Source organism: Dendrobates tinctorius, unplaced genomic scaffold (assembly GCF_039654945.1).
Source record: "Dendrobates tinctorius isolate UK_male_01 unplaced genomic scaffold, ASM3965494v1 ptg000044l, whole genome shotgun sequence".
NCBI classification, from domain to species: Eukaryota; Metazoa; Chordata; class Amphibia; order Anura; family Dendrobatidae; genus Dendrobates; species Dendrobates tinctorius.
Genome location: NW_027361712.1, coordinates 13,063,913 through 13,077,500, shown reverse-complemented (window position 1 = coordinate 13,077,500; position 13,588 = coordinate 13,063,913). Strand labels below are relative to the sequence as shown.

General features: G+C 45.6%; 1 protein-coding gene across 2 annotated transcripts in view; it reads left to right on the top strand.

Annotated features, from left to right (window-relative positions):
* Positions 1 to 1,054: 1,054 nt before the first annotated feature.
* Positions 1,055 to 13,588, top strand: part of AUH (AU RNA binding methylglutaconyl-CoA hydratase) — a 379,877-nt gene continuing 367,343 nt past the window's right edge. Inside the window, exon 1 of one of the 2 annotated variants that reach the window (XM_073575340.1) lies at positions 1,055 to 1,384. In XM_073575340.1, the coding sequence (XP_073431441.1) occupies positions 1,174 to 1,384 (211 nt within the window). In that variant the 5' untranslated portion in view covers positions 1,055 to 1,173. The remainder of the gene's footprint in view (positions 1,385 to 13,588) is intronic. The other variant, XM_073575339.1, reaches the window with a different exon arrangement.

The following is a 13,588-nucleotide window of genomic DNA, read 5'->3' as shown; positions in this document are numbered from 1 at the left end:
GTGACGGACGTTTTGTGTCTCGTGCTGACGGTAAAAAACAGGCACGTCAATCCCATGGAAACACACTGACATGTGAATAGACCCATTCATTTGAATGGGTCTGTGTGTCAATCACTGATACGTGTGAAAACTGTCATCACACATACCAGAGACACTGATGTGTGAACGAGGCCTAAGGCCTCTTTAACACGTTTATTTCCGGTACCGGAGATATCAGTGTGTACGTGTGCCGCATCAGTACCACACGGACAGCCGCCGTGGAAGAGGTACTACAGTAAGCGCAGTTCCCCGGCGGCAGGTGCTGAAGCCGTCTGTCATCATTCTCCCCTGCTCTGCCAGTGAGCAGAGTAGCATGATAAGCGTTACATTAGTGTCTGAGCGACAGCAGGTGGAGGCTGTGGAATATCCCGATCATCCGCACCTACTGTCACTGTTATTAGCGGCAGCAGGTGACGGATGATGGGGGTAACAGTCTCAAAAGCCCCCACCTGCTGTCTTTCGGAGTTTAACATAACGCTCATCATTCTCCTCTGATCGCTGGCAGAGCAGGGGAGAATGACTAGAGCCGGCTTCAGCACCTGCCGCCGGGGAACAGCGCTTATTGTAGCACTTCTTCCGCGGTGCCGATGCATGTCACACAGTGGACATCAATGAGTGTTCTCGGTGTGCGGGACATTTTGCCATCCGTGCTGAAGGCAAAAAACGGACGTCAGCCTGTTTTGCCCACGGACATACAGGTGCTCCGACACATTCATTTGAATGGGTCTACTTGTGTCAGTGTGAAAACAGTCACCACACATACCGGAGACACTGTCGTGTGAACGAGGCCTAATACAGGATTCTCCAGCACAGGCTTGGGTGCAGCCATCCACTACACACCATTATTGAGCAGCAGGTGATATAATGTGTGGCGCCCCCCAGGGTGGTACACGGAGCGCTACCAGCCTGAGGCCTGGTGCCGTGAGGAGACAGGAAGCCTTCCCTGCGCGCCCCACTCCTCTCCGGCCTCACCACACAGACCGCCGCTTCTACAGCTTCAAAGCCACTGCAGCTTTTTTTTCTTGTTCTTTTTTTAAATAAGCTTTATGAACAGCTCTGTGGGAACACATAAACAGCTGCAGAGTGTGCAGACGGCGGACTGGCCGTGCCGGCGTTCCCGTGACGTCACTCAGCATGGCGGCTCTGGCTAGCTTGAGGGTCCTGACTCGCGGCAGCAGGGTAACACGAGCTGCACACGCCGCCTGGTGGCAGCTCCCCCGCCCTCTGGATCTCAAGGGGCAGCTGCTGATACGCGTGACTTGCGCCGCTGGGGGGCGCCAGTTCAGCTCTGAGGTAAAAGGCGAGGAAGAACTGAGGGTCAGATACCTGGAAGGAGAGGAGCAAGGTAACGGCATGACGTCACAGCTGCGTCACTGCTCACCTGCTGTGTTATGTGAGGGGGAAGCGCGGTCCCGGCAGTGTGCAGCCCTCAGCCATTGCGGTGTGCGCCATGACCTGCACAATTCTGCAGTGGGGGCTGCCCCAGGTCTATGGGGGGCTTGAAAGTCCGAGTCCCCGTGGCCCCTTATCGCTGGCTATCTTCTCCTCGCCTTCGAAAGCTGTTGGGTCAGGTGTTGTTTGCGGGGCGAGCTGTGCGCTTTAGTTTTGCCATTTTGGGGGCCATACAGCTTTTTTGCTGGTAAAGTAAGCAAATACCTGCCGTTCTGCCATATCAGTGAGGTAAATGTTAGCGCCTGTTTTTTCGGAATCAGTTATTTTTTCAAAATATTTTTTTGATAACATTTTTTTTAAATGGGGGCGATGGAAATTTTAATATATTTTTTCCTGCTTTTTTTTATTGGTCTCGCAAGGAGACGAGACTGCAGTTACTGTCATGTTGCAGTGAATTGTAAAGCTGGTACACTGAGCTTCTTAGGTGTACAAACATGGCCGACACGAGCGTTGGTAGGCCCACGAATCCTGTGATGACGCCATTGGCGCCTCAAAAGCATGTTGCAGAGGGAGGCAGATTGATAGGTCCCCTCTAAAATACATTTCACCTGTTTGAGCATGTTAAACTGGCCTCATAATGGAATACTGCCGGCAACGCTGAGTAAAATATAGATTCTATTTTGTAATTTCTCATCTCTATTACACCGACATTAGCCGGTAAAGTGGAAGTGTTTGTAATGATACATTGCTCTGCAGCAGATATAGCAGTGCTGCGTTATGGATCTGTATAAACACTTCCAGATCTCATGCTGTCCGCTCTTTCCCCACACTGACTGCTGTGAGATGAGCTCTGGAAGGGTTTGTAATGATGCTGCAGAGCTGGACTATGTATCATTGTAAACCATTCGGATCTCATCTCACGGTGCTGTCAGTTCTCACCCTCCACCCGTCCCACACTGACTGCTATGAGATGAGATCCTCAAGGGTTTGTAATGATACTGCACTTATGTATCATTACAAACAGTCTGCATCTCCTCCCTCAGTACTATCAGATCTCACCCTGACTGCTGTGACATTAGATCTGGAAGGGTTTGTAATGATGCTGCAGAGCTGGACTATGTATCATTGTAAACCATTCAGATCTCATCTCAAGGTGCTGTCAGTTCTCGCCCTCCACCCACACTGACTGCTTTGAGATGAGATCCTCAAGGGTTTGTAATGATACTGCACTTATGTATCATTACAAACAGTCTGCATCTCCTCCCTCAGTACTATCAGATCTCACCCTGACTGCTGTGACATTAGATCTGGAAGGGTTTGTAATGATACATAAGTCAGCTCTGTATCTCTTCAGAATAGCTGCAAAGATCAGTAAAGAGAGGATGGTGTGTTTTCCCCCCCCCCCCCCTCATGACACTGGCTGGTTATGATAGCTCATCCTCATGCAGGGGAAGACATGCGTGCCTCCAAAGATAAATCTCTGGTAACACTCAGATGAGCTTTACATAAATTATAACCTAAATGTCACAAGCTAATATCTCTGCAACGGAGAGGAGAAATTAAAAAATCAAAACTACTTTTTACTCGGCTCTGCTTCTACTATTCCATGATGTAGCCAGTTTAACATGCTAAAACTGATGAATTAAATGCCACTGTCATGATTGACAAGAGGATTCAAGAGGTTAAATAGCTGCAATCAGATCTATCTCCATTCTCAGCAGATGGCCATGGGTGCCTATAGCTTTATGGAATGGGCTAGCTCCAAATCTTTCCCCATATGTTCATTGTGCAATCCGCTGTACATATTTATGGATGAATTTGAAACCTGGGCAGAGTGGGTCCTCCAGGAGCAATGGTGCCCTGTACTTCTCCAAAATTACTGAGTGCTGCTCTCAGTAATCTGCAATGGGTCACGTACAACATCACAGGAAGCCTTAAAGGGAATCTGTCACCCTTTTTTTCGACTATGAGCTGCTGCCACTGACATCAGGGGCTTATCTACAGCATTCTGTAATGCTGTAGATAAGCCCCCGATGTAACCTGAAAGATAAGAAAAAAGAGTTAGATTATACTCACCGAGGGGCGGTCCGGTCTTGGTCCGATGGGTGTTGCGGTCCAGCGCCATGATTTTTAAAAACAGCTTTCATGCATCTTGGAGTGCTTGCCACCAGTCATTCACACTGCTTCTGGCATAAAAAATTCAGACTTCAGACTGAAACGGTCTGGGGAAACAATCATAGCATGTCCGAGTTTGGTCCAGTATTTGAAGTGCATCTGAGTGCAGTCTCATTTGCACGGACTAACACAATGGAGGAGAAATTGAGGATTACCTGACAGCAGGGTTACTGGTCCTCTAATGATAATCTCCTGTTCATAAAACTTTTTTTTTTTTTTTTTTTAAATCCACTATTCAGCTCAGTAAGTGATACATTACTGGTATCAGGATCTATTATTTTTATATAGATATGAGGGCTTGTTTTTTTTGTAGAGCAAGTTGTAGTTTTGACTGGCACTATTCACTTTACCACATAATGTACTCTGAAGTTGGGAAAAAAATTGAAAGTATAGATAAATGGCAGGGGAGGAGGAATAAGAAACCCACACTTTGCTGTCATTTGTTTTTTGCTTTTATTGCATCCATTGTGAGATAATGATCAGGCATTGTGACTCTCCTGGTAAGCATGATTTTGTTGATACCAACCTTGTATATACAGTACCTTGCAAAAGTATTTGGCCCCCTGGAACTTTTCAGCCTTTTCCCACATATCATGCTTCAAACATAAAGATACCAAATGTAAATTTTTGGTGAAGAATCAACAACAAGTGGGACACAATTATGAAGTTGAACGAAATTTATTGGTTATTTTAAATTTTTGTGGAAAATCAAAAACTGAAAAGTGGGGCGTGCGATATTATTCGGCCCCTTTACTTTCAGTGCAGCAGACTCACTCCAGAAGATCACTGTGGATCTCTGAATGATCCAATGTTGTCCTAAATGACTAATGATGATAAATATAATCCACCTGTGTGTAATCAAGTCTCCGTATAAATGCACCTGCTCTGTGATAGTCTCAGGGTTCTGTTTGAAGCACAGAGAGCATCATGAAGACCAAGGAACACAACAGGCAGGTCCGTGATACTGTTGTGGAGAAGTTTAATGCCAGATTTGGATACAAAATGATTTCCAAAACTTTAAACATCCCAATGAGCACTGTGCAAGCGATCATATTGAAATGCAAGGAGTATCATACCACTGCAAATCTACCAAGACCCGGCCGTCCCTCTAAACTTTCATTTTAAACAAGGAGAAGACTGATCAGAGATGCAGCCAAGAGGCCCATGATCACTATGGCTGAAATGCAGAGGTCTACAGCAGAGGTGGGACAGTCTGTCCATAGGACAACAATCAGTCTTACACTGCACAAATCTGGCCTTTATGGAATAGTGGCAAGAAGAAAGCCATTTCTCAAAGATATCCATAGAAAGTGTCATTTAAAGTTTCCAACAAGCCACCTGGGAGACACACCAAACATGTGGAAGAAGGTGCTCTGGTCAGATGAAACCAAAATTGAGCTTTTTGGCAACAATGCCAAACGATATGTTTGGTGTAAGGGCAACACATCTCATCATCCTGAACACATCATCCCCACTGTCAAACATGGTGGTGGCAGGATCATGGTTTGGGCCTGCTTTTCTTCGCAGGGAAAGGGAAGATGGTTAAAATTGATGGGAAGATGGATGGAGCCAAATACATGACCATTCTTGAAGAAAACCTGTTGGAGTCTGCAAAAGACCTGAGACTGGGACGGAGACTTGTCTTCCAACAAGACAATGATCCCAAACATAAAGCAAAATCTACAATGGCATGGTTCACAAACGTATCCAGGTGTTACAATGGCCAAGTCAAAGTCCAGACCTGATTCCAATTGAGAATCTGTGGAAAGAGCTGAAAACTGCTGTTCACAAACGATCTCCATCAAACCTCACTGAGCTCGAGCTGTTTGCCAAGGAAGAATGGGCAAGAATTTCAGTCTCTCGAAGTACAAAACTGATAGAGACATACCCCAAGCGACTTGCAGCTGTAATCACAGCAAAAGGTGGCGCAACAAAGTATTAAGTTAAAGGGACCGAATAATATTGCACAACCCACTTTTCAGTTTTTGAATTTCCACAAAAATTTAAAATAACCAATACATTTCGTTCAACTTCAGAATTGTGTCCCACTTGTTGATTCTTCACCAAAAATTTACATTTGGTATCTTTGTTTGAAGCATGATATGTGGGAAAAGGATGAAAAGTTCCAGGGGGCCAAATACTTTCGCAAGGCACTGTATCTCTTATTTTTTTTTGTCTGAAACTTGTAACTTGGTTTTTTTTTTCTGTGGTGTGTTGATGTTATAGAAATTCTATTGGGGAATCTACCATGATTTGATTGCTTTATTTGGGGAAGTGTAACACCTGAAAAAAATGCTAATTCTTTTGTTTCAATTTTCTATATTTTCTCTTGGGGCTTTATGGCATTTACTATTTAAGTTCAATAAGCAGCAGTTCTAAAATCTTAATCTCCTATAAATCCCCCATGGAACCATTTTGGGAGCATTATGGTAACGCATAGGTACACCTCCATGTAAGGCCTCTTTCACACATCCTTGTCTGCGGTACCTGTGGTAACAGGTTTCACATGTACCACGTACTCATGTCAGTTTTTTACCTTCAGCACTGACTGCAAAACGTCCCTCACATGTGCATAAGGAGAACATACATTGATGTCCTCTGCGTGACACATCGGCATCGGGGAAGAAGCACTACAGTAAGCGCTGTGCCCCGGCGGCAGGTGCTGAAGATGGCTCTCATCATTCTCCCCTGCTCTGCCGGCGATCAACGCTAGCAAGCAGAGGAGAATGATGAGTTACATTAAAGTTCAAACAATGACAGCAGGTGAGGGCTCTTGGGACAATTGCTCCCATCATCCAACACTTGCTGCCGCTAATAACAACAGTGACAGCAGGAGCGGATGATCGGGGTTCTCCTCAGCCGCCACCTGCAATCTAATGAAATAAATGAATGAAAAACCTGACATGGGTTCCCACCCTATTTTCTTGAACCAACCCTGCAAAACTCACAGCTGGTGGCTGCAACCCTCAGCTATCAGCTTCAGCAAGGTTGTTATCAAGAATAAAGGGATGTCCACTTTTTTTTATTTTTTTAAATAAATTAAAAATAAACGGCGTGGTGTCCCTCCCCATTTTTGCCAAACAGCCTTGCCAAATCTCACAGCTGGGCGCTGGTATTCTCAGGCTGGTAAGGGGCCATTGATATAGACCCCCTGCCTAAAAACAGCAGCCCACAGATGCCCAGAAAAGGTGCATCTATTAGATGCGCCTTTTCTGGCGCTTTGCCCGGCTTGTCCCATTTGCCCTGTAGCGGTGGCAAGTGGGGTTCATATTTGTGAGGTTGATGTCACCTTTGTATTGTTAGGTGACATCAAGCCCAGGGCTTAGTAATAGAGATGTGTCTATAAGACACCTATCCATTACTTATCCTATAGTTAAAGGGAATCTGTCACCTACTTTTGGTGGGCTGTTTAAATGAGGTCGGTCCGGTCCGATGGGCGGTGTTTCCGATCTTTGCTGCCTCCCCATCCTTGGCCGCCGTCCTTTCATGAATCGGAGTAGGTGTCCGCCATTTTTCGCGCGTGCGCCAAGCATTCTTGGCACGCGCAGTATGCTTTGCCCAACTGCGGGCAAAGCCGAAAAGCCTGACTGCACATGCGCCGGTTAACTAAGCCCCGGAAGTATTTTGCAGTGTTCTGGGGCCTAGTCAACCGGCGCATGCGCAGTGAGGCTTTTCGGCTTTGCCCGCAGTTGGGCAAAGCATACTGCGTGTGCGTGAGCCAAGAATGGGGAGGCGGCAAAGATCGGAAACACCGCCCACCGGACCGGACCGACCTAATTTAAATAGCCCGCCAAAAGTAGGTGACAGATTCCCTCTAAATAAAGACACAGCCAGAATAAAATCCTTTATTTGAAAAAATGACACAGACTCCATTTATTAATCCCAATTAAAGCCATTCTTACTGCATTGCCTAATTCCAGCGAAGCCCTCGACCCCCTGTAGTAAAATAAAAAAACAACAATATACCATACCTGTCCATCATTGTGTTCCATGCTGTAATCCATGTCTGGGGGCTAAATAGTTTTCAACCTGGACGGTGCCAAGATGCAACCGTCCTGGCTGAAAACCACTGGGGATTGAGCTGTTGAGAGCGCAGCATCATTCACCAGCAGTAATATAATCACTGGCATTTTCCCACGGTCCTGAGGTCTCCGCAGTTCAGCCTGGCCTCGATGATGCCAGCTGTATAACACAACTACTATCTGCCAGGTATGGTGTGGGCAGAGCTCCATATCCTGCACCTGATATGTATTGTGTATGTTTGGACTATGTAGAGAAGAGGTGAAAGAGCCCCACTCTAGTGTCAGGCTACCTATTTTATGTAAGCAATGAATAGGCAACCATATACTCTATTATATTTTGAATAACTTTGATTAAAAAAAAAATGAAAAATCTGCGTGCTAAAGACCTGACTTTCTATCAAAAGTCAGGTCTGAACCTGTGAGTTTCGGGGTCCTGGAAGTTTATAGTTCACTTTTTAAGGACCGTTTTCTTCATTATTTTACTTACTGTAAGTTTATCAGAAAAGCCTTTTGCATGTGGCTGCCTACTTTTGTTAATAAATAGGCAGCCACATATTAGTGATAGCTGTGTCTTCTTACTTTTCCAAGACTATGCTTGATAGCTGAACTTTGCGTTACTTATGGTAGTTTAATTTGTTTTTAGGTCAATAAAGGGATTTTCAATCCAAGCTGCCAAAATTTACCACCATTTTCTGCTTAACGTGGGTTCAACTCCTAGGACCCCATCAACTCAGAGATTGTTGGCGCTTCTGAGATGCTTTATGATTTTGTCCCTTTAAGTTTTTCCTGCACCGCGGTGCTTGCGGCTGCCATCTGTGCAAGCGATTAAATAGTTATGCCTTAAGGCCCCGTTACACATAATGATGTCCCAGCGATCCCACCAACGATCCGACATGGATGGGATCGCTGGGACATCGTTAGGCTGATCGCTGGTGAGCTGTCACAGACAGACCCTCCAGCGAGCAAGCTGGTTTCCAATGTAAATAGTGGGTATCCAAGAGCCGTGCGGTTCTTAGATACCCGCTGTTTACATTGGAATCTAGCGTCGCTGATCGCTGGTCTCTCGCTGCCACACGCAGCAATGCGCGCTGGCCAGCGGGAGACCAACGATCAAAAAACAGCCCAGGACGATGGAGTGCGATCAGCGATACCCGGCTGGGGGGCCGGTCGCTGATCCCCATCACACACAGCGATGTCGCTGGCGAGATCGCTGTGGCGTCACAAAATCAGAGATCTTGCTGGTGATATCGCTGTGTGTGATGGGGCCTTTAGTTCCTTGCTCAGTGGGTAGCAGGGTTGTAGAGTGGGCGTGAGCCGACCTTTTGACTATCTTTCAATACTGCGAATCTTAGTTACGACTTGGGCTTTAGACTAGGTTCACATTGCATTTACGGCAGTCCGTTCAATGCATAGCGTTGACGGACTGCGCTAATGCCACTCACTGCCTAGCTCAGATGCTTCATCTGCGCTAGCAGTGACGGACCCTCGGACGCTGCAGACCGCGTCCGAGGGTCCGTCACAGAATGACGGCACATCGCTAACGCATGCTGATTATGACATACACTGGCGATGCGCTCGTCAATAGCAGTCTATGGGTGTGTTAACGCATATGTTACATAGCGTTAATGCCGCTATGTAACGGATGCATTAAACGTACCCCTTTAACGCAATATGAACCCGGCCTTAGATTGATAAAAAGAACACATTTATATCCTGTGATAGTCACTGGCATAGTATATGAAGGGAGATACGTGTCACTGCGCATACTGCGGTCAGTGATGTAAAACCAGAGTGTTTTTTCCTCCAGCACACTAAGTGCTGAGAGGGTTAATGGGAACCTATATTATGGGCTAGTATTAGTGGGCCTTCATAGCCACCTATCTCCACATGCAGAGTCCTGGCACAGGACCTGTGTGAGGTCAAGGTCATGTGACAATCACATGGGTGTTAAATACCTGGCCATGAAATTCAGTGTTGTGTATTGAGAGAGCAGGAACTCCCACATAGCTCCCGGAGGAGCTAAGGACTGTGCGGGATTACTGCAGGTGAACCCTGCAGGGTATGAACTCATAAGGACCTTGTTTTTGTTTGTTTTACCATTATGCCAGCAAGGCTCTGTTTATTTTGCTGAACCCTGCCAAGGTTTGTGCAATCCACAATAAACCGACAGGTGATTTTTCTACCAGAATGGTTCCTGTGTCTACCTGAGGAAGCAGCCAAGTGGGTCAACCCCTTACAATGCTTAAAATGTTTAAAGGGGTTGTCTGGACTTTTCACATAATCTCAGTACATACAGTACCTGGGCTGCAGAATTATGACAAGTAATTTACTTTGTCACTAGTTTGCACGGTTTTCTAGATATTCTGAACAGAACGTCCAAGGGGGGGGGTGTTATGGCATTGAAATGAGAACTAGTCGTAACCTCCTACTCTACTCCAAACATGCCCTCTATAGCAACAACCCCACCCTCCATAGCTACAGGCCCTCCCTGTCCACATGAAGAAGCCCTCATCACACAGTAACGAATTCTTCCCCTCCAGCAGCCTCAGTGCAGAGAGCAGCTGCTCCTCCCCCAGACACATTTTCCTGTATTCTGGGTCAGGCTGCTCCCATCAGTATTTGTGTCATTAGAGACACAGTGCTCACACATACACTGCACCAAATCTGCTGCTGTGTGAAGACATCAGTGACACAGAGCTGTCCCATTCACACAGCAGAGGCTTTGTCACACGACAGATTACATCAGTGACTGCCATCCCCTGTGCAGATTAGAAGCTGCAGACCCCCATCACTAGCCATCTCACAGTCTGTTCTCGCTGCTGCCAGCAGCCTGGGACACTGAGGGAAGGAATTACTGATAATGAGTTATGTATTGTAATCATGGAGCGGCCCAGAATACAGGACGATTTTCCCTCCTCACTAGTTTCACTTTCCATAGATAACTGTTCAGCGTGTGTCTGGGGGAGGAGCAGCTCTCTGCACTGAGGCTGCTGGAGGGGAAGAATTTATTACTGTGTGAAGGCTTCTTCATGTGGACGGGGAGGGCCTGTAGCTATGGAGGGTGGGGTTGTTGCTATAGAGGGCATGTTTGGAGTAGAGTAGGAGGTTACGACTAGTTCTCAATTCAATGCCATAACACCTCCCCCCTTGGACGTTCTGTTCAGAATATCTAGAAAACCGTGCAAACTAGTGACAGAAAGTAAATTACTTATTGTCATAATTCTGCAGCCCAGATATGTACTGAGATTATGTGAAAAGCCCGGACAACCCCTTTAAGCTTTCTTAAATTTCTATGAAAGTAAATGCAGAACAAGCTATGCATTTAGCATATTATTTCTATAATATTAATATTAATTTTCATACCAGAATGCGCCCTGGTGCCAGTCTGCTCACAGGGTGAGGCTGTGTCTGGATTTGGCTTTCTATGGATTCCTGGTAGGAGGTCACATCTTATGTTGGTCCCTAACAATTCTCAATAGCATAGATTTCAGCACGTCAACAGCATTACTCCTTCATGAAAGAAATGTTTATTTTCTGGGAGTGTTGATGAATAGTTGATTTATATGGTCTTCATTAAGATTTGCTAGTTCGCCCATTTTTGGAGAGTGTTGACACATTTTTCTTCGTGAGCTCTATCTTGAGTAACATAATTTCATAATTCATTGACAAGTGCAGAGATGTCAGGCTTCGTGATCTGTTACTTCAGATCTATTTTAAGAGAATATCTTGATTACAAACGACCCTCGTGCTTCATCCAGCGATGACTGTGACATCATGTGTTCTTTCAGTGATCATGTTTTAAGCCATAGGCATAGTAAAGTTGGCCAGAGTCTTCAATTATATTGCTGTATCCAGTAAAAAAAACAAATACGTTTGTTCCCAGTTCACATATAGATTTTCCCTGTCAAAAACCCATAGTCACGTATTCACAAACTAGTGAGCTCTTATGTACTTTCATTCTTACAATGGGAGAGATTTATTGAAACCAATGCAAAGCAAAATTGGAGCAGTAGCGTGTAACAGACAAACTGGCTGCAGTTTTTGTTGAAAGGGTGGCAGTTAGGATGATTTTGCTAATGAAATGGCTGTATTATTTTTTATTTTTTTTATTTTTTATTTTTTTTTTAAGTACTAATGCAAAAAAGATATCCGTCTTGTAGTACTTCATTGTTGCATCACTGAGAAATCAAAATTTGAAGCCACATTCAAATTGACCTTTAAGGACACTAAAGGTGTCTGTTTTCCTAGTGCAGATTCACCGGCAGTAAGCAAAGATATGCAAAGTCTTAAACTTAAAGGGAATCTGTCAGCATGTTTTTAGTACCTCCTCTAAAAGCAGCATGATGTAGGCAAAGAGACTCTGAATCCAATGATGTATCACTTGGTTTACCGGGTGCTGCAGTTCTGACAAGTGATGAGCGAACATGCTCAGATAACATTTTATCTGAGCGTGCTTGTATGTTATGTTCAAGTTTCTGTAGCTGCATGATTTGCAGCTCTTGGACACCCTCAACACGTGTGGATTGCCTGTCTGCTATGCAATCACCCCATGTTTTGTCTAACAGCTGCAAAGCATGCAGCAGTAGAGACTCAAACATAATATACGCACACGCCCAGCTGCTCGGATAACACCCGAGTGGACTCGGATAAGATGTTATCCTAGCACGTTGTGTCATAACTAGTAATGAGCAAATCAAAGCTTTTAGATTAAAGCCCCCGTCACACACAGCGATCTCGCTAGCGAGATCGCTGCTTAGTCACAAATTTCCTGGCGCGACAACACTTCAGTCACATGGACTGTCACACTGTGCAGGAAACGCGGTTGAGAATGAGCAGCATCAACCAGGTAAAGGGTTATAAAAGGGGCTCAGTACCCACCGCCAGCCATCCTGAACGGTGGGAACAAGCTCAGGCAGTCTGCACCTTACAATGGAGGAGACAGCCAAGCCTGAGGGAGCAGAGCAAAGCCAGGGGCACATGAGTAGGCTACTCACAAAGCCATATCACAAGTGCCATAATAGTACCCTATAGACACAAAGGTAATACCAATTATCTGTGTGTTTTTAGGGAGAGCCTTCCTCCCTGTCAGCAGTGAAAAAGAAATCGGGGAAAAAATGTCCCATTTGTAAAGCCAAATTCCCAGAAAATAGGCTGAAACCACTCTGAGGCCTGTACATTTAAAATTGTCAGGAAGAAACAGGCATCATTAATGGCTGATATGAGGTCACTGATAAGACAAGCAGTCCAGGCTTCTATCTCGAGCCTAAGGCTATGTGCCCACGTAGTTTTTAGTGCTGCGGTTTCTCCCTGCGGATTTTGTAAAATTTGCAGGTAAATCCGCAGGTCAAAAGACCTGCGGTTTACCTGTGGATTAACCTGCGGTTTTGCCCTTCGGTTTCTCACCTCACAATGGTGAAGGTAGGAAACCGCAGCAAAATCCGCACAAAGAATTGACATGCGGATTGTAACCCGCAGCAAATCTGCACGGAAAAATCTGCAGCATGTGGCCTGCGTTTTTTTATTTCCATAGGAAATAAAGGTACTGTACAACGCAGCAGAATCTGCTGCGGACCCGCAGGGCCAAATCTGCTGCGGATCCACAGCAGAATCCGCAGCGTGTGCATATACCCTCAGTCTTCCGCATACTAGCCAAGCAGAACCCCAGAGGTCACCAAAGAGGCCTAGGGAATCTAGCCCTTCCTCGGACAAAGAGGATTCAGAACAGGATAGGAAAGAAGAGCCGATAGGAAGGGGAAAGAGATCTCTTTTCATCAGCGGACACAGATGAGCTTCTGCAGGCTGTTCGTGACACTATGCAATTACAGGAATCCCCTGAAGAAGTATCTACAGTGCCTTGCGAAAGTATTCGGCCCCCTGGAACTTTTCAACCTTTTCTTACACTTCTCTCATACCCCAAGATCAGACAAAAGAGCAGGTGGAGGCGTTGGTCTGCTTCTATC